At 36.0% G+C, this 26621-nt stretch overlaps 1 protein-coding gene across 5 annotated transcripts in view; it reads right to left on the bottom strand.

Moving 5' to 3' along the window:
* GEFmeso (Guanine nucleotide exchange factor in mesoderm) overlaps positions 1 to 26621 on the bottom strand; it is a 289315-nt gene that overhangs the window by 56768 nt on the left and 205926 nt on the right. For 4 of the 5 annotated variants that reach the window (XM_069826660.1, XM_069826661.1, XM_069826658.1 and 1 more), the window contains exon 2: positions 11514 to 11906. In XM_069826660.1, the coding sequence (XP_069682761.1) occupies positions 11514 to 11871 (358 nt within the window). In that variant the 5' untranslated portion in view covers positions 11872 to 11906. Of the gene's footprint in view, positions 1 to 11513; positions 11907 to 21302; positions 21421 to 26621 lie in introns of those variants that run through there. The other variant, XM_069826663.1, reaches the window with a different exon arrangement.

Here is a 26621-nt window from a genome sequence, read left to right as displayed (position 1 = left end):
TAATAATAATAATAATAATAATAATAATAATAATAATAATAATAATAATAATGTCTATACTCGAATTAAAATAATAAATTACTTGATAATCTTCATATAATACACGGTCTTTTAGGAGGAACAGGAAATATTTTAGAGGTTGATAGTATGGATTGTTCTGAGTAAAAAAGTTCATGTAAACATGTGTTCAATTTTTATTGGGTACAGAGATACAGCTGTTAGAATGTAACCCAAGAAGGTGTTAAGCAAATACAAATGATTACCGGTACGTTCAATGTCCAACAATGTGCCACTGTTACACATCTGTGACACAGTGCATGAGGGTTGGCACTAAAGGGAAACTAAGAGGTGGAACTTAAACTGAGAGGATTCAATCCGGCATCGGAACTGGAATCCGGTGTGGCTTAGTCTAGTACTCTAGTACAGTGTTTCTCAAACTATGGTCCGCGGATCACCTGTGGTCCTCAAGGTCTGCCCTTGTGGTCCTCCAAAAAAGACAGAAGAAAAAATAAAATTCAAACGAGTTGTGTATCACACTATAACTTAAAATCTCAGAGTTTGGAAATGACACAAGGCATTCGAATGTCACTTTTTCTCCCAGTACTGATATTTTATCAAATTTATTACTCTACCCGTCTATCGACTTCCCACTCTACTCTCATCAACAAAAGAGGGATTTAAAGTACTATACACATGGTGTTTCTCGCCATCTTTTCCCTGCAGATCTGGCGCCGCGCCTGTAACCCAGCCAGGGACCACCCGAATTCATAACAGAGGACCAAAGTACCGAACCTTAATTCAATTTAAAAATATAAGTATATTGGTATTAAAATATGCTACAAAAATGATAAATTTGCTTTCGAAGGGAACAAGAATAAGGTGGTCCGCGGAACTGTTGTGACTTTAAAAAGTGATCCCCACTTCAAAAAAATTTGAGAAACGCTGCTCTAGTAGATAAAGCGTCAGCACGTAGAGCTGAAAACCCGGGCTCGAATCCCGGTGCTGGCGAGAATTTTTCTCCGCTCCACCTATCCTTCACCATAAAATTCTTGTTTCCCCTAATAGTTTGTGGATTTTCTCTTAACACGTTCACGTCAACCGAATAAACAAGCAGCTGATGTAACCCGTTCAATTTCAAACCCTCTCTGTTTTCCTGGACTTTCCTAATGGCATAGCAAAGTTATAAAATAAAGGTGATAGTGCATCTAAATATATACAGTAGTAGCCTACTAATATATTCTCTCATGGCTGTTCCTGATGCTATATGAACAACAAAATCTATTAAGTTCTTCACTGGTTGTGATAAAATTCTGTTTTTAATCTGTTCCCATAAGCTGAAATTAAAACTGCGTCAGATCCGGTAACCTGGGAAACCAAAACAGAGGTCCAACTTGTCATTTAAGAAGACACTTTAGATTCGGAGAACATAAGCCTATGATGCTTATTTTGATCCTACCAATCGTCCTAAAACGTCTGACTAGATATTTTCTCTTATCTTGTATGTATTGCATTTTATGCATTTATGAAAACTACATTTATAGTTCTTATAGGCCTAAACACTCCAAATAAATTGTTTTTACCGACATTCTTCTCAATTTTTGTATTAATATACTTCAATACAACGTCCCTGAAACTTTTGAAAACAAAAGGACAACTTCAACGAATGCAAAAAAATTCTGCGGATTATTATCATCATTATCATTGGCATGACAGTCCTTTTAGTTTGACCTTAGCCTTTCCTTTCAACAGTCATCCATTCACTTCGGTTTATGGCCCTTGCTTTCCAATTCCTTATACTTATCTTTCGTAAGTCTGTCTGTACGTCATCCACCATCGTAACGTAGGTCTTCCGACTTTCCTCTTGCCATTTAGTTTAGCATTTAATATCATTTTGGGCACACGTGTATCGTTCATTCTACATACATGGCCTAACCATTCAATATGTCTAGCTTTAACGTCTAAAACTATCTCATTATCTTCATATAGATTGTATATATCGTGGTTAGTTCTTATTCTTCAGGTCCTTTATCCTTAATTGGGCCATAGATTTTCCTTAAGATCTTTCTCTCCAAGGTGGCAAGAATGGAAGCGGCTCTTTCTGATATGGTCCAGGATTCGCTACGGTACCATATACTGTGCTCCAACCACGAGAAAGTCTCCGCCGGATGAAACGAAGGGGGGTAATGCTGTGAATGAATGTTGATGTCATAAGATGTCATAAGGTCACACACATGGGTACTCTTATCTCTATTGGCTAGCTCTCACAGCACAAACCATAACATTGATACAGACATTGATACTACCCTAGTTACAAAATTAGATCACAGTTAATCTCCTGGTCTTTTAATCTCTTCATACAGGAAATAACATATGCAGGAGAGCGCATGGTTTTTAAACTGGCGTTATAACGGTAATATTATTTATCTACTTCGTTCCAATAGATCAGGCAATATTAAGCACATTCCTTTCACGGTTGATCTCCTGGTTGGAGAATAGTACTACAACAGGTTTGATAAATGTTTTATATATTCTTGCTTTAACTTTCTTAGATATATATCTAGATTGTATAATTTTATTGACAGATCTTAAACGTCGATTACCTGCCGCTAGTTTTGCTTATATTTCAATTTGTGTGTAATTATTCCTGGATACCACAGATCCTAGGTACTTAAAATGTCGTATTTCTTCATATGTCGCTACAATAATCTATTTGTTCCTACAACATCGTAATTCAAATTTGCCATATATTCGATTTTTTTTTTTCAATATTAATTTCTAATCCTGCTAATGTTGCCTGATTTTCCATTTAAAATGTTAAATTTCTTGATAAAAGAACAATATCATCCGCAAAGGCGAGATATTGCCTGGATCTGTTAAATAATGAGCTACCATGATTAATAGCAATGCGGATTACTATATGAGCTGTTAATCAAAATAGTGACACATGTAGCCTACCTATATTCTATTATTTTAAAATAGCTACACCAACTTGCTTGATTTCGTAACAAATTAACAGTGAACAATAAAATTCTTCGCTAAATTAATTAGATATAACTATCTCTCATCATTTACATAATAATTGAGGAGTCCACTGCAAGAATGATGAATGTCACTTTCTTGTCGAAAATGAACCAAGACTGTCAATACATAGTTTAAGACATATAGAATGTATATAGAGACTTATATGGCATTAACACTGATAGCCATTGTCCAGTAATGATCGGAAAATCACAGTTAAGCTTTGAGCGCTAAGCATTTCAAACTTTCAATTGCTTCTCCTGCAAAATGTATTCCAAATGACATCCATCATTCTTGCAGTGGACTCTTCAATTATTATCGTATTATTCGATACACTTACACTTCATCTGCAATACCTTGCCAGAAAAAACGCAGACAGTTGCTAACATTGTACAGAGTGAACCGTAAGTAAAGTCATTAATTTCAGGGGGTAATTTTTTTAGATATTTCAAATAAAAAAGTTTAATATAATTTTCCTCGTTTCTGCTTTATTTTCGAGATAAAAATTGTTTTACATGAAACATTTCATATCGTGTTTTAGGAAAGACATTTTTTAATTTTTTTTTAAATTTTAGTACGTTATTTTACGACGCTTTATTAACATCTTAGGTTATTTAGCGTCTGAATGAGATGAAGGTGATAATGTCGGTGAAATGAGTCCGGGGTCTAACACCGAAAGTTACCCAGCATTTGCTCATATTGGGTTGAGGGAAAACCCCGGAAAAAACCTCAACCAAGTAACTTGCCCCGGGCCACCTGGTTTCGCGGCTAGACGCGCTAACATTACTCCACAAGTGTGGACGGAAAGACATTGATGTAAGTCCCAATATGCTCAGTCAATTTTAGAGTACAGTGTATTATTATAATAAATGATTGAAATCATTTTAGTTTCGTCCTTTGATCGAACAAAATATAACATCTTAAAATTCCTTTTGAGAACGAAAAGCTACATTTGTTTTGGATCAAATTTCTGCATATTTAAGGTATAAAACTAAAATTCTTTGTATAATTTATTATCATAATACACTGCTCTCTTAAAAATTGACTGAGCACATTGGGAATTAAATCAATGGCTTTCCCAAAACATGCTATGAAATGTTTCATAAAAACAATTTTTGTCTCGGAAAGAAAGCAAAAATCGAGGAAAGTTGTATTAATTTTTTTTGTTTGAAATGTCTCAAAGAATAACCATTGAAATTAATGACACTACTTATATTTCACTCTATATAGTCCCAATCCTTAATAATACTAACAGTTCAATCGTTTTATGCAGTGATATGACATAGACTTTTCATGTTATGCCACTGGTCATGAATCGATGGACCGGAATCCGCCACTCGTTTTTAAACAAATGCTGTAATGGAGTCTAATACTCAGGCTGGCATTTTTGCAGTGTACCAAGCTAAAAGTCGAGATCCACTAGTGATCTGTGACCATAGTTTGATCTTAACTTTGCCAAGGAAACTGCTGTTGCTGCTATTATTATTATTATTATTATTATTATTATTATTATTATTATTATTATTATTATTATTATTATTATAGTTTGGGAAATTCTCGGCATATTTCCATACAATTTGACATGTCAAAAAGATTAATAAATCGCTTACTAGTTGAAACTGTCTATATTCATCGTAATGAAACGTAACAGAAGATACACATTTCAAATATGTATAAAAGGTACAACTTTTTATAAGGTAAACAATACTGGACAATCAGATTAAATAATTCCTTTAGATATAACTTGACTTTGAAGAAGAGACAACCAGTTTCTTTCATTTCTCGCTTTCTGGAATACGATCGTGCTGGTTTCTTCCAGACCGCCTAGGCTGGTACAGCCGTTTATACAAGAGATTATATTACACTTATTCCTCCCTACGTCTCCTACGCATGCGTATCTTCCTTCCTCGTCTATTCATATTTCCACGTATATCTTATTCTTTTTTTCACATCTTCCTCTAACGATCTCTTCTTCTGTCAAGTTGTGACATTTCTCGTTCTGCTGCAACAAAGATCCTTTCTGTTTCCAAGATGGCGCCGCGATAAGTCTTGGTGACGTCATTGCGACATTAATGGAGCTCATTGTTGCGGGATACGAACCGGATATCATCATGACACAAACAGCATTAACCTCGGCCCATAAAAGTAGCAATCTCCTTCTGACGACCTCAGTTAACTTTGCTGTACAGAAGCTTTCAATTCTATTAATGAACGCTATTATGTCGCATTTATAAGCCAGTCTGTTCTAGATTGGAAATGTCACCGGTATTACACTGTAACACAGTGAGTGTTGCAAATGCGAATGAATGGATAAATAAACAAATATTACAAACATCAGGGATTTTCACACCTCTGTCGAGTTTACCCTTCTTTTTTCCGACCTTCCTTTAGAGTCCAGGACAGTGTTGCCATACCTTCTGATTAAGCAGGAGATTTCCTGTTTTTCCATTGAATCTACTGCTCTACTTATTTTTTTGTCAAAAGTCCGAATTTCTCCTTCGTTTTTGGCATGCTGCAATCACCTGGTTCTATGCCCGGATTTTCAATTTATTACATACTAGCCGTACCCGTGCGCTCCGCTGCACCTGTTAGAAATAAATATAAAGTAATTACATAATTAAAATAGGACGTTTGATCCAGGGAACAACTTTTACAACAGCGCAAGATAATCTGCTTCGCTCATTACCCAACTTTTTTTGTATTGCATTATTGCATATATATTTTATGTATTTCAACACGATTCAATTGAGCATAGTTGAAATTTGAATTATAAAATAATGGATTACTAAGCTAACGTACTATTACTGCATACTAAATCAATACACTCTCGTTGTTCGTTAATTCTCTGAGATTAAAATGAGTGTACATAAATATTATTTTAAGAAATACAGAAAACGAATGTACAAAATAGCCTATCAAATTTTCTGTGCATAAGAAGCTATTTTAATCTTACTCAGACGTTACTGTAATAACATTATGTCCATCTAGAGAAACTACACTTTCGAATGGTGAAATAATAATTAATTATACAAATCGGTTAATTTAGCTTCTGATATTACTTCATACAAACACAGAAACATTCTCTGTAGGCTATGTTTAATAGCTTTCGATTGTTGATGTCCAAGGCCCCTTATAGACGAAGTCATTTGTTCTTAATTCATTGCACCGTCGTAGGTGGCGTTATTTTAATTTTAAAACTCATTTATCTCATTAAATATCAGTCCTATCAAAATTTTGTAAAGAATAAAACTTATCGGAAATCATTTTTAAAGAAACTTTTGTTATGTAACATTTTTCACAAAAATCAATAATAAGCGAGATATTTCGATTTACTTAATTCAGACCCCCTTATAACCCGCCTTTTAAATAAAGTATTTTGAATGCCATATAGCCTAAATCTAAGTTACAACGAACTTAATTTATATTCAAATTTTCATATAAATCGGTTCAGCCATTATCGCGTGAAAAGGTAACAAACATACAGACAGACATACAAACAAAAATTTCAAAAATGCGATTTTCGGTTTCAGGGTGGTTAATTATATATGTTAGGACCAATTATTTTTGGAAAATCGAAAATTACCAGAAAAATTTCGGCTACAGATTTATTATTAGTATAGATTATATTATGTCACCATGCCTTACTTTTGAATCTTATACACAAGTCAAACAATGTTTTCATTCGTCTCCCCAACGAGCTAGAAGTAACAATATTCATACGCTCATAGCGCATCGCCACAATGATGCTTAAAGGAGCAAGAACACGTGAAACAGTGAGAGAGTAAAGTGTAGGTATTGATATTTTTGTGTTGCATATCGTGCACAGTGATCTTTTAAAATGAGTGAAAGTGTCCCAGCAAGAAAGAAAAGTAAATACTCCTTCCCAGAATTATAAATCACGGTGGGAAAATTATTAACAGTTTAAAGAGTAGTTATGCAAAAATAGGAAAAGAGATCATTTTTCATCTGTTATAATCGCAGCTGATGCAGTACTGTCTTTAATATCATCTTTAAAATAAATCTCGTTCTATCGAAAATCGTTTGTCAGTATACGAAAAACTCCTGATTAATACATTTTAATGCGAAACACTGTCAATGAGACATTACTGTGTAAAATCAAAATTGCATGACTTATTTACATACGCTGAGTAAATATGACAGTAGTAATATTTAGCAAAATTGTTCCATTTCATTGATTAGGGATGTGCTATATAGTAATACAATATCTTTCTTACAGTATACATTGTTTTGTAATTAATATTATAATACGAAGAGAAAATTCTTGTTTAATTAATCTACTGTAATCTCCTGTTTATTTTCGAAGGTTCTCTCCTGATTTTCGTGAGTAGGTCGTGGCAACACTGGTCCAGGAGTCGTCATTTTAGTACACTATGGTGCAGGCACATTTTGCTCGCTAGCTCAGTACTGTCCCTTAGACATCAACTGTGCAACAGGAGTTGGGGGGGAGGGAGAATCAGGTGATGGCAGTGGCGTCCGTTCACTTGTTCAACCCTTTTAATCAGTCTCTAATAATTATAATAAAAATAAACACGAAAGAAGCAAGTAGTTAATTTATTTTAAGAGGAACTGTGTAATAAGTAAATCACTTTTTAGTTTAAGACAAGAAACAAGTTGTATTTTTCCGTTATGTATTGTAACGGTTTTGAAAGCAAATAGTTTTTTTCATATTAAAGTAATTGAGAAATTTAAGACCTTTAATGCATTTTCACTGTTACAAAATATTAAACAAATCGAGTCCATTAGTAATCATTAAATCATGTCATCCTATTTCTTTGTTCAAGTGTCGTCAATAAAATCAAATTAATTGTCCATTTTTTATCTGACACTATATATCATAAACACAATTATTTGTTGTTATGTATAACATATGAAACATATTATCGTTTCTGTTACAAGACTGAAGTAGGCCTAAATTATTTTATTACAATGTAAATAAGAAATTACGAAAATTATTTTCGCTGATCATTAGCATCGGTTTTCCTGGATTTTTAAATCACTTTTTAGTTGAAGACAACAAGCAAGTTGTACTTTTTTCGTCGTGTATTGCAACGGTTTTGAAAGCAAATAGTTTTTTTTTATATTAAAGTAATTGAGAACATATAGACCTATAATGCATTTTCACTATTACAAAATAGTAAACAAATCGAATCCATTACTAATATTTAAATCATATCATCCTATTCCTTGGTTCAAGTATCTTCAACAAAATAAAATTAATTATCCATTTTTTTACTTGACACTATATAACACAAAACCAATTATTTGTTATTATGTATAAAATATAAAACATTATCGTTTCTGTTACAAGACTAAAGTAGGCCTAAATTATTTTATTACAATGTAAATAACAAATGATAATAATTATTTTCGCTGATCATTAGCATTGGTTTTCCTGGATTTTTAATTCGTTTTTCCCTCGTTTTGACACCTAACATTGGACAGTTAGTTCAAGTGGTTAGGTGTCAATGTTCGTGTAGAACACAATCGAATAAGACATTGTAAATTATGGTCAGAAAGTTGGCTTCTGTGATGGGATGCGTTGGCTTGGCTCGACACACTGCACACTACTACCTCCTCAGCCAGCGTCTAGGCGCTCCGAACTAGTATGCAGGCCAGTTGACGATGGCTGCTTTAGACCCAGAGTGGGCAAACAACGGCCCTTCAATATGTTCAGTCTGGCCTGTGGGATAAATAACTTTTCATTTATTTTCTAAAAATATAAATGTATGCGAATATTGGACAGAAGTTGGAAAGAGGCAAAGTCAACGGTAAATTAAGGACAAATTTCACTCTTTATTGTTAAAAAAAAACACGATGTAGGGTTTAACTTCGCTCAAGGGAAGCCTTCATTCATCCTTGCAGCATTGCTTGCATTCCAACGATACTCGCGGATCGGTGGTTGAGTTCCGTTATGTTTCCAGTCTGACAACCCTCCTCAACCATTACAGTGATCGGCATTTCTTGACTCGCGAGTCAATCCCTTAATACACAAGCAGGGGAAGGAGGAGTAAGGCATGATCTCCCTCCCCTTAGCCATCACTTGTTCATTCAAAATTAAGCAGTTTGGATACGTTCACTATCTGTCTCTGAGCACTGAAAACTTTCAATAGTGAAGGTTCTACACCTTTTCCAGTTTATTTCAGAAAATATCAATTGTTTCAGAAATTATCAAATGTATTTCAGATTAGTCAATTTAATTTCAGAAATTATCAATTGTATTTCAGATCTGTCAATTCACTTTCAGATAGTATCAATTTTATTTCAGATGCCAATTGTATTTCAGATGGTATCAAATGTATTTCAGATTTGTCAATTGTATATCAGATGGTATCAAATTTTTTTTTTCAGAAAAAAATAACAAATGTAGGCCTACCTGAGATTTTAACATATATTTAAAAAAATGGAAAATGGATTTAAAAATCCTCAACTTTATTGGATTTTAGCGTCCGACAGGCATATTCACCATAGCTAAAGCTGCAGCTTGATGAATTGTACTGTGTTGTACTGCACGAGCACAATCACCACCAACAATATTATGTGTGTTGCTTCATCAATTTTACTCTCTACAGTAGGTAAATTTTCCTACAACACCAGGAGCTATGACGTCACGAATTCCAAGATGGGTTTTTACGTACGTCTTCACTTTACACCTAATGATCTCGATTGAATTTAACATTAGAGAATAAGGTTCCAACCGTAACTTCTGAAATACAATTGATAGTTTCTGAAATACAATTGACAAATCTGAAATACAATTGATGTTTTCTGAAATACAATTGATACTATCTGAAATTGAATTGATTAATCTGAAATACAAATGATACTATCTGAAATTAAATAGACAAATCTGAAATACTATAGATGTTTTCTGAAATATAACTGATACTATCTGTAATTCAATTGACTAATCTGAAATACAAATGACAAATCTGAAATACAATTGATATTTTCTGAAATACAACTGGAAAAGGTGTAGTGTATCCCAATAACGGTCGTAAAAATTTCATACATTATGCAGCTTCTATTTTTCTGTCATAGACATATTTAAGACATGATTTTGAAGTGATTTTGTGTAAATGTATGTTAATTTGTTTTCGAAATTCTTTTTTGTTACTCAATATAACAGATTGTATTTTTTTACTATAATTCAATTTTTTTATTACCTTTGATGTCAATAGCATTTCTCTGCTCGGAGATTAAGTGGCCAAGGTAATTGAATTCTGATACTTGTTCTATGATTACTCCGTCAATTTCCATTTTCACTCTGCTTTTAAATTTCCCCTAGAAATCCCATGGCTTTAGTTTTTGCTAAGAAGATTTTTCGTATCATACTTTTAGCTATTTTATTTCTATTAAATGCTATCAATAATTATGTCTCATGTTTTGTTACTACAAACAAAATTTGCTCGCCAGTATACAATAAAGATTGCAATATAGCTTTATTTATAAGTTGTATTTCATTTTCGTTGATTTCTCTAATTTCTGTATTATTCGGTTTATACAGAGCGATCCAAAAGTCGTGCACATTAAAATTACAGTGTCTATATTGAGTAGTGCAGTTGTAAAGTGCTATTGGCTACCGCTAGATAGCAACATGGGTATTAACAGCAACAAACCTAGACGTCAGTGTGGTGTGTATGTATACACTGACGCTTGTAGTAGTCCTTTGTTTATTACTCGGCAAACATGTCGTTTTCCCAAGAGCAACGAGTTTTCATTGCTGGACATTATTTTTCCAGTCGTTCTTATGTACGTTTAAACCATAACGAGATTAATCGGGCGTTTTAGGGAATGTGGATCAGCGCTTCTTCACAATGATGAACGTGATTGTTAGTTCTAGAAGGACAGTGCCACATGTCACACAGCTAATGAAACCATGCAGTTTTTGCGCGAGTTTTTTGGTGAGAATATCATTTTTCAAGGATTATGGCCCTCACGTTCCCCCGACTTGACGTCCTCAGATTTCTTCCTGTGTGGTTATCTTAAAGGAAGGGTATACAAAAACAGGCCGCACACTCTGAAGGAACTATAGAAGAACATAACAACAGACATTAACAACATCATTGTACGTGTGCTCAAAAAAGTGGCCGCAAACATGGTAAAAATAGTTCGTACATGCATTACTGAACGGGGCTGCCATTTTCAGCATATGTTGTGAAAAATGATGTAACTCATGTGAAAAGTGATGTAAGTAAACGTAATAAATTCTTCTTTATAAATATATGTGAACGTATTATTAAGATGTGCGCGACTTTTGGATCGTTCTGTATAAATAGACTTACTGACGAAGAATGAAAAATAAAAAATTTCCAGAAGACGTCTTGAGTTAGCAACCTAAAGGAAGAAAAGATCCTGGACGTTCGAAGAAGAGATATAGAAGCAGGAATAGGTATCGATGTAATTCTTGATAAATGACGATACTAATGATGATGGCGATGACGTGAAAGTAAGACGTGCAAGACGTAGAAACCTACCTTGAGATCCGCCACTTCCGCCCTTCAACCTTTCAGCACGGCTGCTGATGGGCTTCTGGAGATGCAGTCGCTGCTTGCCGCCTCCGCTACCACCTCCAACGACCCCACTCTCCGGATCGTCGCTGTCGTCTTCCAAGGACTCTATAGACGCCAGGTATGCAGAAGACTTGGGGGCGACACCCAGACGACGACCTCCGCCACCAGAGCAGCTGCTGGTACCGGAGGAGGATGAGGACGAGGAGGCGATGGAGCTGATGGAGAGGGGACGGGTCACCCCTGACGTCACGACGGTGACCCTCGCCTCCTCCATGGAGCGCTCAGCCGCTTGCGACGACCGCCCTATCAGAGCGTCGTACATCCCGAGCAGCGTCGGAACCAGATCCGTCGACGTGCCTGCACAGAAAAGTAAATCAGTGTAACCTTAATATTATTATTATGATGTACCGAAGTACACTTAGTCACTCGTAATGAGTGCACCTTTGTACATAGTGCGTTGGACATTGTGCCACTGTCACATAATCTATGAGGATAGGCCACCAAAGAGAAAACTGAGAGGAAGAACTTAAACTGAGGGGATTCGATCCGGCATCGGAACTGGAATCCGGTGTAGCTTTGTAGATAAAGCGTCAGCACGTAGAGCTGAAAGCCCGAGTTCCGGTCCCAGTTCCGGAGAGAATTTTTCTTTGTTCTATCCATCCTTCATTGTAATTTTAATCTTGATCTATGAGGAATGGAGTCAAGTTCCCAATGCTTTCATAATGCGAGCTGCAACAGGCCACCTTAAGGAGCTGTTTGAAAGTAATTTTGGACCTTAAGCAGATTTGTGTATTACTTAAATTATATGCCGGGTATACAAATACAAACATACAAAATAACAACACTAATAGATCTAATGACGATTCACAAAACACTAATATTGCTCAATTAAATGCTCAGGAGTACAAGTTTAAAAAGGTTGAAACATTTAAATATTTAGGTTCAACAATGAAATTAATGAAGATAATACCGTGCGTGTGGAAATACAAGCCAGATTAATGCCGGTAACAGGTGCCATTTTGTTCGACAAAATACATCTATGTGTACGTATGTATGCATGCACGTACAGTATGTATGTATGTATGTATGTATGTATGTATGTATGTATGTATGCATGCATGTGTATCTATGTATGTATGTATGTATGTATGTATGTATGTATGTATGTATGTATGTATGTATGTATGTATGTATGTGTGCATGTGTGTATGTATGTGTGTATTCATGTACGTATGTAATTATGTATGTATTTATGTATGTATGTATGTATGTATGTGTGCATGTATGTGTATGTATGTATGTAGGCCTATGTTTGTATGTGTATGTATGTATGTATGTGTGTATGTATGTAAAATTAGCCCTTTTGACACATACAATTCCGAGGCCTGGACATTAACAAAAACAAGTCATAAATTAATATTTTGGAAAGGAAAGTACCCCTTCAATATTTGCAGCAATGTGGGAAAAAGAAAATAATTAGGGAATAAGATCAAATAAAGAGCTTACAATCATAGACCCATACTAACAGCTCTCTAATTCAAATGAAATACAGTAAGTACTCCTACAGATAGGCTACATGATATATTTTCAATATTAATTAATTATTTACAAATTTAATGCAGTTTATGTATTGTATTATTAATGATTATTTTTCCTATATTGTAATTAAATAATGAGAATACAAATATTAGTATAAAGCACCGAATACAAAGCACTTTTCGGGTTCGATCGCCGCTTGGGCGGATTACCTGGCTGGGTTTTTTCCGAGGTTTTACCCAACCATAAGGTGAATGTCAGGTAATCTATGGCTCGTCTCGCCAAATATCATTTCGTTATCACCAATCCCACCGACGTTAAAACAATACGTATTTAATTAACTCACCAATAAATTCCATCCACTACAGTAAATACCCCTGTGAACTGCCATGTGTTCAACAAAGTTTATCACTTCACTTCTTAAACAGCTAGTTTGAAAAATTCTGGCTAAATATTTTCGTAATTATCGGGACCAAAAATTAGATTACATATTCACAGACACTTCGACACAAATATCACTGCAAGAACGATAAAAAGTCTTCCAGGAGTTACACATTTTGAAAATGATTTCTTCCTTAATGTTCATTTCGGAAAAAGTAGTCTCGGAGAAACAGAACACAAGTGCAAAGTCGGCAGATGGGTCTACAAGTGCACCACGTGCTCCAGTCGCGTTTCCTGGCTCCCGGCCAACTGTGAAGCCGCGGGATCCCCTGAACTCGCGATAGACGAAAGCAGGTGACCGCGGAACACTAATCTAAACAACACCGGACGGGATCTGTGCCGGGAGTATGTTCATCACAGCTTCATAGCGCACGGTCAAGCAAGCTTCCAGATAAGATCGCAGCCAACGTGTAATCATTCCTCCAGACAAGCTACGTAGCAAATTACAAACATGGCCTAATGCTACGTCACTCACGGATCTGTAATAATATGCTACTAATAATTAAAGTGACATGTATTGTACTCCAACCACGAGAAAGTCTTTGCGGAATGAAACGGTGCGGGGTAATGCTGTGAATGAAGTTGATGTCATAACGTCACACACGTGGGTACTCGTATCTGTATTGGCTAGGTCTCAGAGCACAAACAATAACATTGATACATACATATTGATACTACCCTAGTTACAAAATTAGATCACTGTTAATCTCCTGGTCTTTTAATCTCTCCATAGAGGAAATAACATATGCAGGAGAGCGCATGGTTTTTAAACTCACGTTATAATGGTAATATTATCTATCTACTTCGCTCCAATAGATGACACAATAATAATAAACACATTCCTTTCACGGTTGATCTCCTGGTTGGAGAACAGTAATCACAAGACGCATGAATTAAGGTAAATACAATATTATGTATGTATGTATGTATGTATGTATGTATGTATGTATGTATGTATGTATGTATGTATGTATGTATGTATTATGTATGTATGTTTTGTGCTCTTCACATCACATCACGTAAAACTGTTCCTAATGTGAACAAAGAGGTGGTGAACTCATATTTCTCTCACTTCAGGAGACACGACTGATCCCATCAAGATTCGGCCAGTTCCAGAAAAAAAAAAACCGGCCCGCCTAATTTTACTAGTTCCAGATACAACGCATTTCGCATGTGCAGTAAACAAGAGCCCTTGTATATTACAAGCTACTTGTGGACAGTCGTGTGGTACTTGTTGCCTACATACAGGCGGACTCCCACCAAGACTTGAGCAACTGCACACAAGTGGTATGCATTTAATAGGAATTTTATTTAAGATAGACTGCTGAGGGATTATTCACGTTACTGAAAAACTACTTTAAATTGCACTTTGATAAAACTCCACACTACAACTTTTTATAATAAAACACGCATGGACGCATCCATACTTCCAAGTAAGGCAACATTCGCAAACGTTTTGCGTAGTTGGTTGCAGCAGCACAGCGCCGCTTTAGAGGGTCTGGCACGAAAGAAATAAAACTAAAGAATATGCTTACAGAATAAATAACAAGCTGAAGTTACAACCAAAACTCAGGAACAGAAAAAAGAAAAAAAGATTTGACTGCTACACAATGATATATAGCTGTGTGGCATATGACGCAAGAATAACAAATGCTGGAACAATATAAATCAAGAAATGAATCGTACGTATCCGTGAGAGAATAGTAATCATCACAAGAATAAGTCCAGCCTTCGATGACAACTTAGTTTTATATACTATGAGAAAGTGAAGTTATAAATATAATTTTCCACTGTTCTGTAAAATTTACTTTATTAACTTCAGCATATTGAAAAGCAAGTACCCTACAATCTTTCTTAGTTAATCCATAGTGAAGTCTAGCAGCTGTTTTCAGCACGAATTGCTTCTTTCAAGGACCCCAAGTTGATTTGTTTTCTTTTCACACATGTTTTGCTCCGTGGTACTATAACAGAGCATAGGACAGTAATATGTGATATTATTATGTGAATTTTCAAAGTAACAACGATGTGTAGACAACATTAAGCCAGAATAATAAAATCTAATCAGAAAACACTATGTTGTACCTTTGAACATGTCCACAGTTACACCATTATGCTTGTCCAGAGGTACAACATGTTGCCTGCTGAAAAAAGTAAGTCAATGAACAGAAATCAGGTTATGTTTCAAAACATCCTGTCAGCTAGACTGAAAATACAGATATGAAAGTATATTACTTATACCATAACCGCTTTTTAAATTTTAAATACAAGTTAGAAATAAAATTCAAATATTTGTAAAAATATTTACTTTTTAATCGCAATTCCTTATTCTTGCAAAAACATAGACAACGTGTATGGCTTCAACAGATTCCCTCCAACAGGATTGCCAACAGACTCAGGGTGTGCACATAAGGAAAAAAAAAACAACACAAAATTTCCCACCCAAAACTGAAATATACCCCATGTCCAGAGGTCAGCTGCCCAAAGGGACAACACTCTCCATATAAAATATATGGTGCACGAAAATAGGCGCAAGTCGGAAATTGGCAATTTTCAGTTATGACCGCCATGTGAATACAAACAAATTTACTATACTTCCTCAGGATGTTTATCCTCTTACATAATTATGTACAACGTCAGATTTCCAGCCCATCATAATGATAATGGTCCTCATTTCAAACTTTGCTTTTGCTCTACTGAAAACTTGCAATTTATGACTTAGGCCCGTAACACACTTGAAGAGTTTTCGCTAGCGAGAAATTGTTGCGAAAAAATTCAAAGATTGATAACATGAATTCAAATGGACGTCCACACACTGGAAAGATTCTCGTTCGAGGCAAAAACCTCGCGCGAGTTTCTCGCTGGAATCGGTAGCTCAGCGAATTTTCTTGACACATTTTATCAAAGAAGTTTGACATTTATACTCTTTATGACGATTGAATGTAGAAAAAGATATCACAGGTGGCGATGAATTGTATTGTTTTTATTTCAAAATGAGGAAAGATGGCTGATAATTGCAGTCAGAAACTTATCGAACTTGTACGATGTCACCAGTAGGCCTTTTTATATGATACACGGGATGAAAACTATAAAAACACGAAACTTAAAGAAGAAATCTGGAGACAAATATCAGATTATCTGAAAATAAATAGGACTATATTTTATTTTGATGAGATTTAATAGTATTAATTAAACATTTGAAATAATGTATCTATATGTCTTAATAGTTTACATAATTTTAATCAGAACATAGCAAAGAATCCTCTATCATATCATGAATGGCAAAAAACTGTGATCCATTCAACCTGAAATAACACCTAAACGTATCATCATTCAAATCAAAACCAGTGTCCAAAACTCTCCCTTATTTTCGTAAGATACAATGTGATTTTCAGATATTTCTGGCTTTAATTTTAGGCCTACTTTTTCTTTTCATTACAAAATATGTTCATGTAACTCCATTCCTTCATCATCTGAATACTCAGATTCAACATAGCGTTCGCACGTAATTTGTAAAATACGACAATAAGTTATACTTACAGGTTATACTGGGTGTTCATTTCAAAGTGTGTCATGACGTCACTGTTGTTGGGTCACCGATTTGAAGCGAGTTTCAGCTTATATGTCAGAGAAGTTGCCTATTATTTAAGGCGTTCTTCAATCTGAACTTGAGAACGTGTACGGTATAACTTGAACGTCGTAGCAACAGATGGCGGTCTGTACGGTCTGTGTGCTACCATAACCTCTTTCGAACTGTGTTTTGCGCCGGCAAGTCGTACGCAGGGTATTTGTTATCATCGGTTGCGTACGGTAACATTCCACAACACAAATCAAATGTTCCGTGTCCATGTTGACCGTCGAAGTTAATGTCAACAAATACTTAAGTAATCGTCTTAACCCTCTCCCCATATCCCGACAGTACGTATTTCCAAACAGTTCACATTCCTGCCACTACCGGCGTTACTGTACGTATCGGTACGTACTCTTCAGAATGAACACCGTATTTGCTAGGCAACTTCTCTGCCTCACAGGTTATACACCTCTGCGGAAGTGTAGGAAGATTGAATTCTCTAGGCTCATCGGCTAGCCACATGACGGCATACAGGGAGCCACGACACATTTTGAACTGAACACCCAGTATATTTAAGTACGGCAATATACGTAAATACATAACCTATAATATTTCTCCCAACGAGTCATTACTATAATCAGAAAAATGCTCTCTGCATGAAGGCAGTGCATAGATGATCATAGCGAGCTGTGATCTGTGATAGCGAGAACTCGTCAAGTGTGCGGAGGAAGGCTCTTCGCCCCTTTCTCGCAACACATTTCTAGCTAGCGAAAACTCTTCAAGTGTATTACGGGCCTTACACCCTTTTTACTGAATACCCTAGAATTAATATCGAGCATAACATGGAAATACCTATACCATCTGAGAAGATTTTCTGTCAGGTGAAAAATAGTATGTGATAACAATACAGTAAACATTTCTCACACTATCACTACTTACGACGTACGATGCGAAACGAATAAAGACCAACAGATTTATCAATTCCAGACTATGATAACATGCTACACTGACCGACAAAAAAAGTGGATCACTTCGTAAAAACCTAATCATCGTCAATAAATCACCAATTTAGAGAAAGTAGGTATTATTAAATTCAATAGGTTTTATGATTACAGACGACGTATTCAACATTTTTTGAGATACGTAAATATGATGTTAAGAGGTCATAAAATACCACTTCATAAGCCACTTTCTACCTCTAGTGCCCGGCTTTCTGCTTCATGGTTTTACAACATTGACCGGCAATAAAACCTTTTAAGTTTTACAAAAATGTGCGCTGGCTGCCACTGATGAATTTATTCTCAATGTGTGGATTATTTTCTGTCATAAGTAGACCTCGGATTTTAGGAAAAAACAAATGTGATTTCATGTAATACATGACAGTAAATTCGTATATACACGATTTATAGAAATATATTATCGAAATTGGTGTCGTATTGCACCTAAAAATACCTACAGTAAATTGACATTAGAAATTATTTGTATCTATTTTACCCTTTCCTTGTGAAAATTCTAACCAGTATATTACAATGTACGGTTACATTCTGTTTCCTCATTTGTTTCTTGCCAAAGAACTCACAATGGAAGATACGCTGCTCTTACAGTAATGGTAAATATTTGCTCATTTTTTAGAAGATATTTATTTTAGGACCCATGTTTATTGGATGTTTATTTCTTGTTTTGATGCATACTACCTCCTCTCTAAATATTCAAAACACTCTGTATATGATATTTACCTTACATATTGTGGAAAAACTCAGAACTCGAACCAGGTAATCTGTCTAAGAGTAGCTCCGGATCAACAAGCAAACACACCTACAGCCTGAGCTACGTAAGCTATTAGTTAAAAACTTATTGTACCAAACGCTGGAAGAAGTGCAGCGTAGATGCGAGATCACTTTGAAGGCGTAAGTGCATACGATATACTGTACGTAGGCCTATAGGCCAAAGTGTATGAGGTGCCACAACTACTGTTATTCACGTTCATAGTAGCCGTGATCAACGAATTATTGGCTTTACAATGTATACAGGGTGATTCACGAGGATTTACCGTCCCTTACGGAGCTTATTTTCGAAAATATTCTGAACAAAAAAGTCATATAAACATTTCCCATAATCTCCATATTTTCAAAATTACACTAATTTGAAGTTGTTTGTAAAATACCATTATTCTTGAGTTTTAAGGGTAAAAGAATATTACAGATAAAGAATGAACTATTCAGGAGTATCATTTCTTTAATTAGCTAATATTCTGAAGTTAGAAATGTGTTGTGAATTCCATAGTTACTTCGTACAGATTTTTTCTTTCCATTTTTAACTACAAAATTACATTTTCTTACGCATTTATCACAACAATTGTTATAAATCACGCCACTCTTGTAAATTCTTTAAGACTGTACATTAGGATGCATAATTAAACTGTAAAGAATCAAGTTCCTAAAGTCGTATGATTTGTAACAATTTTTGTGATAAGTGCGTAAGAATGACATAATTTTTAGTTAAAAATTCAAAAACAAAATTTCTACAAAGCAATTAACAACACATTTTTAGCTTCAGAACACTAGCCAATTAAAGAAATGACACTTCTGAGTAGTTCATTCTCTATTTGTAATATTTTTTTTACCCTTAAAACTAAAGAAAAAGATATTTTACTAAGAACTTCAAATTAATGTTACTCTGAAAAATAATGAGATTAGAACAAATGTTTATATGACATTTTTTGCTCAGAATGTCTTCGGAAATAAGCTCCGTAAGTGACGATAAATCCTCGTGAATCACCCTGTATATTGCGGAAAGAATACTGTACACCAGCGGTGACCAAAGCGAGTGTCGTGATTACATCGTGTAATCACAGACATTCAAACGGGTACGAAGAGTTTCCTGTACATTGCTGTGTGTTTTATTCACGTACTGAAAGCAATCAGTGGCGGTATCATGTCGCTCTACGAACTTTGTCTCTACAAGCAGTAAGAGGTGATTTCGTAAAGAATTAGAACGAGAACTTTTTGTTGTTCTGTCGGACAATATGTAATATGTTTACTTTGCTCAACGGTTCAATTACGAGTATATAGAAACATTAATTGCCACGGTGAATAATGTATTATTATTACTATTATTAATTTTATTATTATTATTATTATTATTATTATTATTCACCACTAAGTATGTGCTTCTATAATTCTTCTGTACGTGCATGAATATTGATATTTTTAGATCTTCTCCCTAGAAGGATGAAATTATTAGATTTTATTTCAATTTTAATCTTCTTAATCTTTACATGGAGGTAACTATTGATTAGTTATTCATTTAATAATATTGTACAAAAATTGATTCAATATTACTCGTATGTACCAACGAACTGTTAAACTCCAGGAATTGACATGTCTTAAATCATAGCCAGGAAGAGATAGATAAGATAAATAAATATAAGGAAGTCAGCTACCTAATGGGTTTCAAATATCTCGTGCTCTAAAGCCTTTTAATAGAACAGAATTTCTCAAAAGATTAACGATTAAAATAGCTTAAATAACTTGTCCATAAGAAGTTTTTAACTTTGAAAAACTACGAATTTCTCGACCAAGTATCGAGAGAAGAATTTAGAAAATTCCTGCTTATATTCAAGAGGAAGGTTAAAAAAAAGCAAGAAAAATCGTGTATTATTCACTGGCTCTTGATGGCAGCAGTGTAACATTACTGATACAGCAAAGCTTGAGATTTTTATCCGCGGGATTGATCGAGATGTTAGTACAGGAACCACCACTGGTCGTAGTTTTCATGCTAAGCATCTTTCCTGCGTCTCCTTACTTCACAGGCTGTCTGTCGCATGTAATCACTGCAGCTCGAGTTTTGGTCACCGTTGCTGTACACCACAATCATTGTCGACACAAAATCAATAATTTTATTATAAACATATCCTTTATGCTTTTAGCGTTTTTCGTCCAAACTAGCTTCAAGATTATGAACCAGCACTATATGCTCCCAAATGGCGAATTCCATTGTTATGTAGTCAGCATGCGCGAGATCATAGCTTGAGACAACACAGGACAAATATGAGGAAATAAATACGTAGACCTGTCTAATCCCTTAAAGAAATAGGAAAAAAAAGAGACAATAAATATTTAAATTTCCATTTCTCTCACTGTCTCAATCAGACCTGAAAGTTACAGCTTGGTATTTGTAAGTTTAATAAATAAAACAAAACTTAATACCTGAAGAGGATGTGAAGTCATGAAGGCGTTATACTTGAAAACACTTTTCCGTCAAGAGTAATCATCTTTGGTACTGTGTTACATCCACCAGCGCCATCGGGACGCGACTGTTTTCATGTCGGACTTTGCCATGGGAACCGCAGGGCCGCGATACTCGCAGTTCTCAATTAAAGGCGCCCCGCTACCCCTACTCTCCAGGCACTGTCAAGCAGCTAATTTGGTCCAGACCTGCCAGGACTGTTCTATAAACAAATACAGCAGAAAGAGAGGGGAGACCGCGAACTGGAAGAAGGAACTCACGATAAATTTCATGCAGACTCTTTCTAAACATATTCCTTCCGCAATATAGTGTATTATAAAAGTTAGTTACTTTCTTTAGCCCCCGTTCTGCGTTTTGCTATTCTCCATACGTTTCTCAAGAGGCAAAATAACTGACAAGATGACCTCCTAAGTGGGAGACCAAGGAAATGCTTTCTATGGTTTTCCCCCATAACAAAGCGTGAAATAAGTTATCTATTTCTTCTTAAATTTTTCTCAGATCTGCTGAAATGTATGTAAAAAAAATATATATATATAAATTTTCTAATGCTCTGAGAATTGGTTGTTGGCTCCTACGAATCTGAAAGGGATTAAATCAAGCAACCTGTGTAAGTTTATACACAGCCCAAAAAATTGATTATTTTCACATTGTAATATTGCTACTCGATGGACGTATGCCTCGACCATGTGGGACCCACGCATTGGGAAAAGAAGCAGAAGACGTCCAAGGAGAAGGTGGTCGGACGCTTTCCGGAGGGAGACTGGAGCGCAGTGGACGAGAACAGCGAGGGACAGGCAGGCATGGAAAAGACTGGAAGAAATTACGAACACTATGTAAGCTGTGTATAGTTTTGTATTGTTTGGGCGTAGTTCTTTTTATGTGTGCTAGTTTGGATAGTTTGAGTCCGTGTTTAGTTGGTACAGTTCATGAACTTAGTATAATTTTTGTGTTTAATTTTATGGTTTTTGTGTGTTTAGATTAGATAGTTTGTGTGTTTAGACTGTAATTTATGTGTGCAGATTGTATAGCTCTTCTGTGTTAAGACTATAATTTGTGTGTTCAATTTGTATAGGTTTTGTATGTTTAGTTTGTGTGTGAGTTAAGACTGTATAATTGTAAAATTTGTTGTTTGTTTAGTGTGTATAGTTGTGTGTTCATACTATAATTTATGTGTTCAGTGTGTATAGTTTTTTGTGGGTGTTTAGTTTGTATAATTTATGTGTTTAGTCTGTATAATTTTTCGTGTTTAGCTTATATAGTTTGTTTATGTGTTTAGTTTGTAAGTATAGTGTAAGCTCTCTTGGACTGGCTCCCCAAGTGTAGTAGACTTTCAGCTCATCCTACACTACTGTAGGAGGCCGTTGCCCTTATGGGATTTCAGGCTTTTCATTTCATTTCAATATTGCTACTCTATGTGGACTTCCAGAAATCCAGATAACATCCAGTCCCGTGAAGGAAAGATAAATCTTTCCTATCGCCCACATCGGGAATCGAATTCGAACCGTTTGGATGGGAAATGCATATGAAACGGTGACCAACGGAAATCAAAAGCAATATATATATATATATATATATATATATATATATATATATATATATACACACACACATATATATACATATATATATTGTAAATTTTATTAGTAACAACAATGTAATTTATTCGTCACAACAATAATTCCTTTCTACAATTCACCTTAAACGCTCTCGTCAACAATTGGATCTTCACTCAACACAGTATTCGTTATAGCACTCCACCGACGACAATGACAGTTTACTTGGATTATTACGCACAACAATGAACTGTTAATCTTAACTAATATTTACAAAGCACTATTTACAAATCAGAACTATCAGTTCTCAGTTCACAGTTCTTCTATCTCAGTCACTCGAGTTCACGGTATCTCGAACCACAGACCTTCAGAGACAGTTCACTGTACTCGAACTCGGGTCCCTCCAACTGCGGTCCACTGCACTCGAACTCAGGTCCCTCCAACTGCGGTCCACTGCACTCGAACTCAGGCCTTCGGATGCTGACGCAGATGCGGACGCACACTCGAGTCGAACTCCGGCTGGCTTGCTTGCTCTGGCTTTCTCACTGACTGAATAACTGAAAACTCTGCTCTAGTTCGCTGGCGCTTCTTCTTTTATAGCAAAATCATAGTTGCGAGAAATTTCTACAGGTGTGTAGAGAATTATCTCGATATCTCCACTTCGACGGACTTCTGGAATAGTCGAGAAGGTCGTTCCACATTCACTGCGTTAAGTAGCAGCTGCGCGCGCAGCCTTCCCTCGCGTGTAGGCTCCTTTCCCCTTTCCCCGTGAAGCCCGCGCGATATGCTCTCTCGCGGGACGCTGGTCGTGAGTTCGAATCTCACGTCGCTGTCACAATATTCATTTCATTTATTGTTCTGCTCAAGGGCAGGTCTTTCACTGCAAACCCAGCTTTCTCCAATCTTTCCTATTTTCTGCCTTCCTCTTCGTTTCCTCATATGATCCACATATCTTAATGTCGTCTATGATCTGATATCTTCTTTTACTCCGAACTCTTCTCCCATTCACCATTCCTTCCAGAGCATCCTTCAGTAGGCAGTTTTTTCTCAGCCAGTGACCTAACCAATTCCTTTTCCTCTTCCTGATCAGTTTCAGCATCATTCTTTCTTCACCCACTCTTTACAACACAGCTTCGTTTCTTATTCTGTCTGTCCATTTCACACTCTCCATATCAAAATTGGTAATTAATTTGTCTGGACACGTCATTACCAGTAGGCTACACGATAGTGCGTACTATGCAATTTAATTTGCCAATTTATTGTTAATGAGAAAAATGATGAATATAGTTGCACTTGACTCAGAGTCTGTCGTTAATGTGTGCTATTGATTTAAAATGAATCCCATTAATTTTTAGTGGCATTTTTATTATACTTCATGTGTGTCTGTGTCGAATAAAATGGGCTCGTATGCACTGAACATTATCATTTTTCCAGTAGTTCGTGGATATTGCCGTGCACAGATGGAAAGCCCAAAACATCTTTTTTCGTATGTAGGATATTGAAAACGTGTATTTAATGATAACCTCGATACCAGTATCGATTACATGCAGCATTACAAACTTCGTAAAATGAAAAAGTACAAACCGGAAACGAAATAGAATGGGAAAAAGAATCAAGGAAGGATGAAAGGATAGTAAATAAAGAAAAAAATATGACGCGAAGAGAAGAGAAGAGAAGAGAAGAGAAGAGAAGAGAAGAGAAGAGAAGAGAAGAGAAGAGAAGAGAAGAGAAGAGAAGAGAAGAGAAGAGAAGAGAAGAGAAGAGGAGAGGAGAGGAGAGGAGATAATGCAACGAAATATGAAAATTATTTTAAGTTACTGTGAGGAAACTGTTCCAAATTAACTTTGAGCACCATAAGAATTTCTTCTCTCTTCATTTACAGTGGAAACTGCGAGTTGACTGAAACAAGCAGATGCCTGTTGGTTCCCATATGCAGTGCCAACAATGAACGGGATGTTCGGCCCGGATATGACACGGGGACTCCTAAGGCAACGTGCCAGCTGTTCTGCGGGCATTTCGCCCGCTTCAGAACCACTTTCCAGTCCACGTGCCTCCCGAGCATTCCTTGTTGGGAGTAAGTCATCCCCTCAGATCTTGCATTATTTATTGCAATCGACACAGTGTATGAAGTTACGCTTTAAAATTCATAGAGATATTAACGCGTATTCTGCTGTACATAGAATGGGGTTTTTATACGGCTTTGTGCTCTGCATCATCATGTTATCAGCGTATTCTACGGTTCATTCTAGCGCAGATTAAAAAAAATTATTCCATAATCTAATTTAAGATATATTTGATGTCTACCACCAGTAGCTCAGGTGGAAAGGCGTTTGCCTGCCGTCCCGGAGTTGCGCTTGGGCGCGGATTCGATTCCCGCTTAGGCTAATTATATGGTTGGTTTTTTCCGCTGATTATCTGGTTGGGTTTTTCCGAGATTTTCCATAACCGTAAGGCAAATGTCAAGTGATCTATGACGAATCCTCATCTCGCTATCACCAATTCCATCGACGCTAAATAACCTCGTAGTTGATACAGCGTCGTTAAATAACCAAGTTTAAAAAAAAAAGGTCAGGTGGTAGGCACATTTGCATGTTGATCCGGAGTTGCGCATGAGCGTAGGTTTACCTGGTTGAGTTTTTCCCGAAGTTTCTCTAACTGTAACGTGAATGTCAGGTAATGACATGGCAAATACTATTTCGCAATCACCAATTTCGACGACGCTAAATAACCTATTAATCGATACAGAGCCGTTAAATAAACTACTACGAAAATCTACCATCGCCACCACAGATTAGGCCTATTTTCATTCGTTCAGCCAAAGATGGTATCTTCAGGATTTAAAAATTTGGTTCTACCACAGTCTGCCCTTTTCCTTCTGCACTATACACCAGAATTTCTTTACGGATCAGATGTGAGTCTATTCGCTGCCTAAACATGTCTCACTCTTCTTCGCTGTCTAGTGTATGAGACTATGTATCATGCATAAGGTCTCAGTAGTCTTCATCGTTCTGAAGTCTGTCAAAGTGACAAAAATCAATGCAGAGAACTGAGCCTTCAGAAGGTCGGCATTCAATGTGGGAAACAAACTTTGACTTATTCTTCCTTCTAAAGGCCCGCCCCCATTTAGCGAAATCGAGTCGAAACGAATCGTTTGTTGCCGCTCACATCTAGTGGAATCGAATCGAACCGAACAGAATCGACGCGTGCTGTAGTGTAAAATGGATCGCATAAATAAAGCTTTAGTTATGTAATGAGGCGGAAAGAGAAGAAATAAATATTCAGAACAAGAAAGGAAGATACTGGATTAATTAGGCCTACATTTTTAACTAGATACAGGCCTATAACCTATATGGAGAATTTTCCACTTTATTTCGCTATCTTCTGAGAGATGAAACAAAATTTCGTTTTATAGCTCTTCGTTGGATTTTAATTTTTACCTGATATTACCATCAATTTACTTAGACCTAATTCGCTCCAAGCATTATCACGGGAATAATCATTACAATAGTAATTTTATGATTTGTCATACAATAGCGGATAATTCTGAACAAAATTTATTAATTTTCCTTCGTTCATATTATTAAACTGTAATTTTCTGTATGTCCTACGTACTATTTCAGAAATAAATTTCAATAAACAAAGTTTATTAGCTACCAAAAATGGATTCGGTTCGACGCGCCGCTTTCTGCTATCGAATCGAACAGAATTTCTCTTCACAATGTATTT

This window comes from Periplaneta americana, chromosome 5 (assembly GCF_040183065.1).
Source record: "Periplaneta americana isolate PAMFEO1 chromosome 5, P.americana_PAMFEO1_priV1, whole genome shotgun sequence".
Taxonomy (NCBI): Eukaryota; Metazoa; Arthropoda; class Insecta; order Blattodea; family Blattidae; genus Periplaneta; species Periplaneta americana.
The sequence above is the reverse complement of the archived record's forward strand: the minus strand, read 5'-3'. Positions and strand labels throughout refer to the sequence as shown.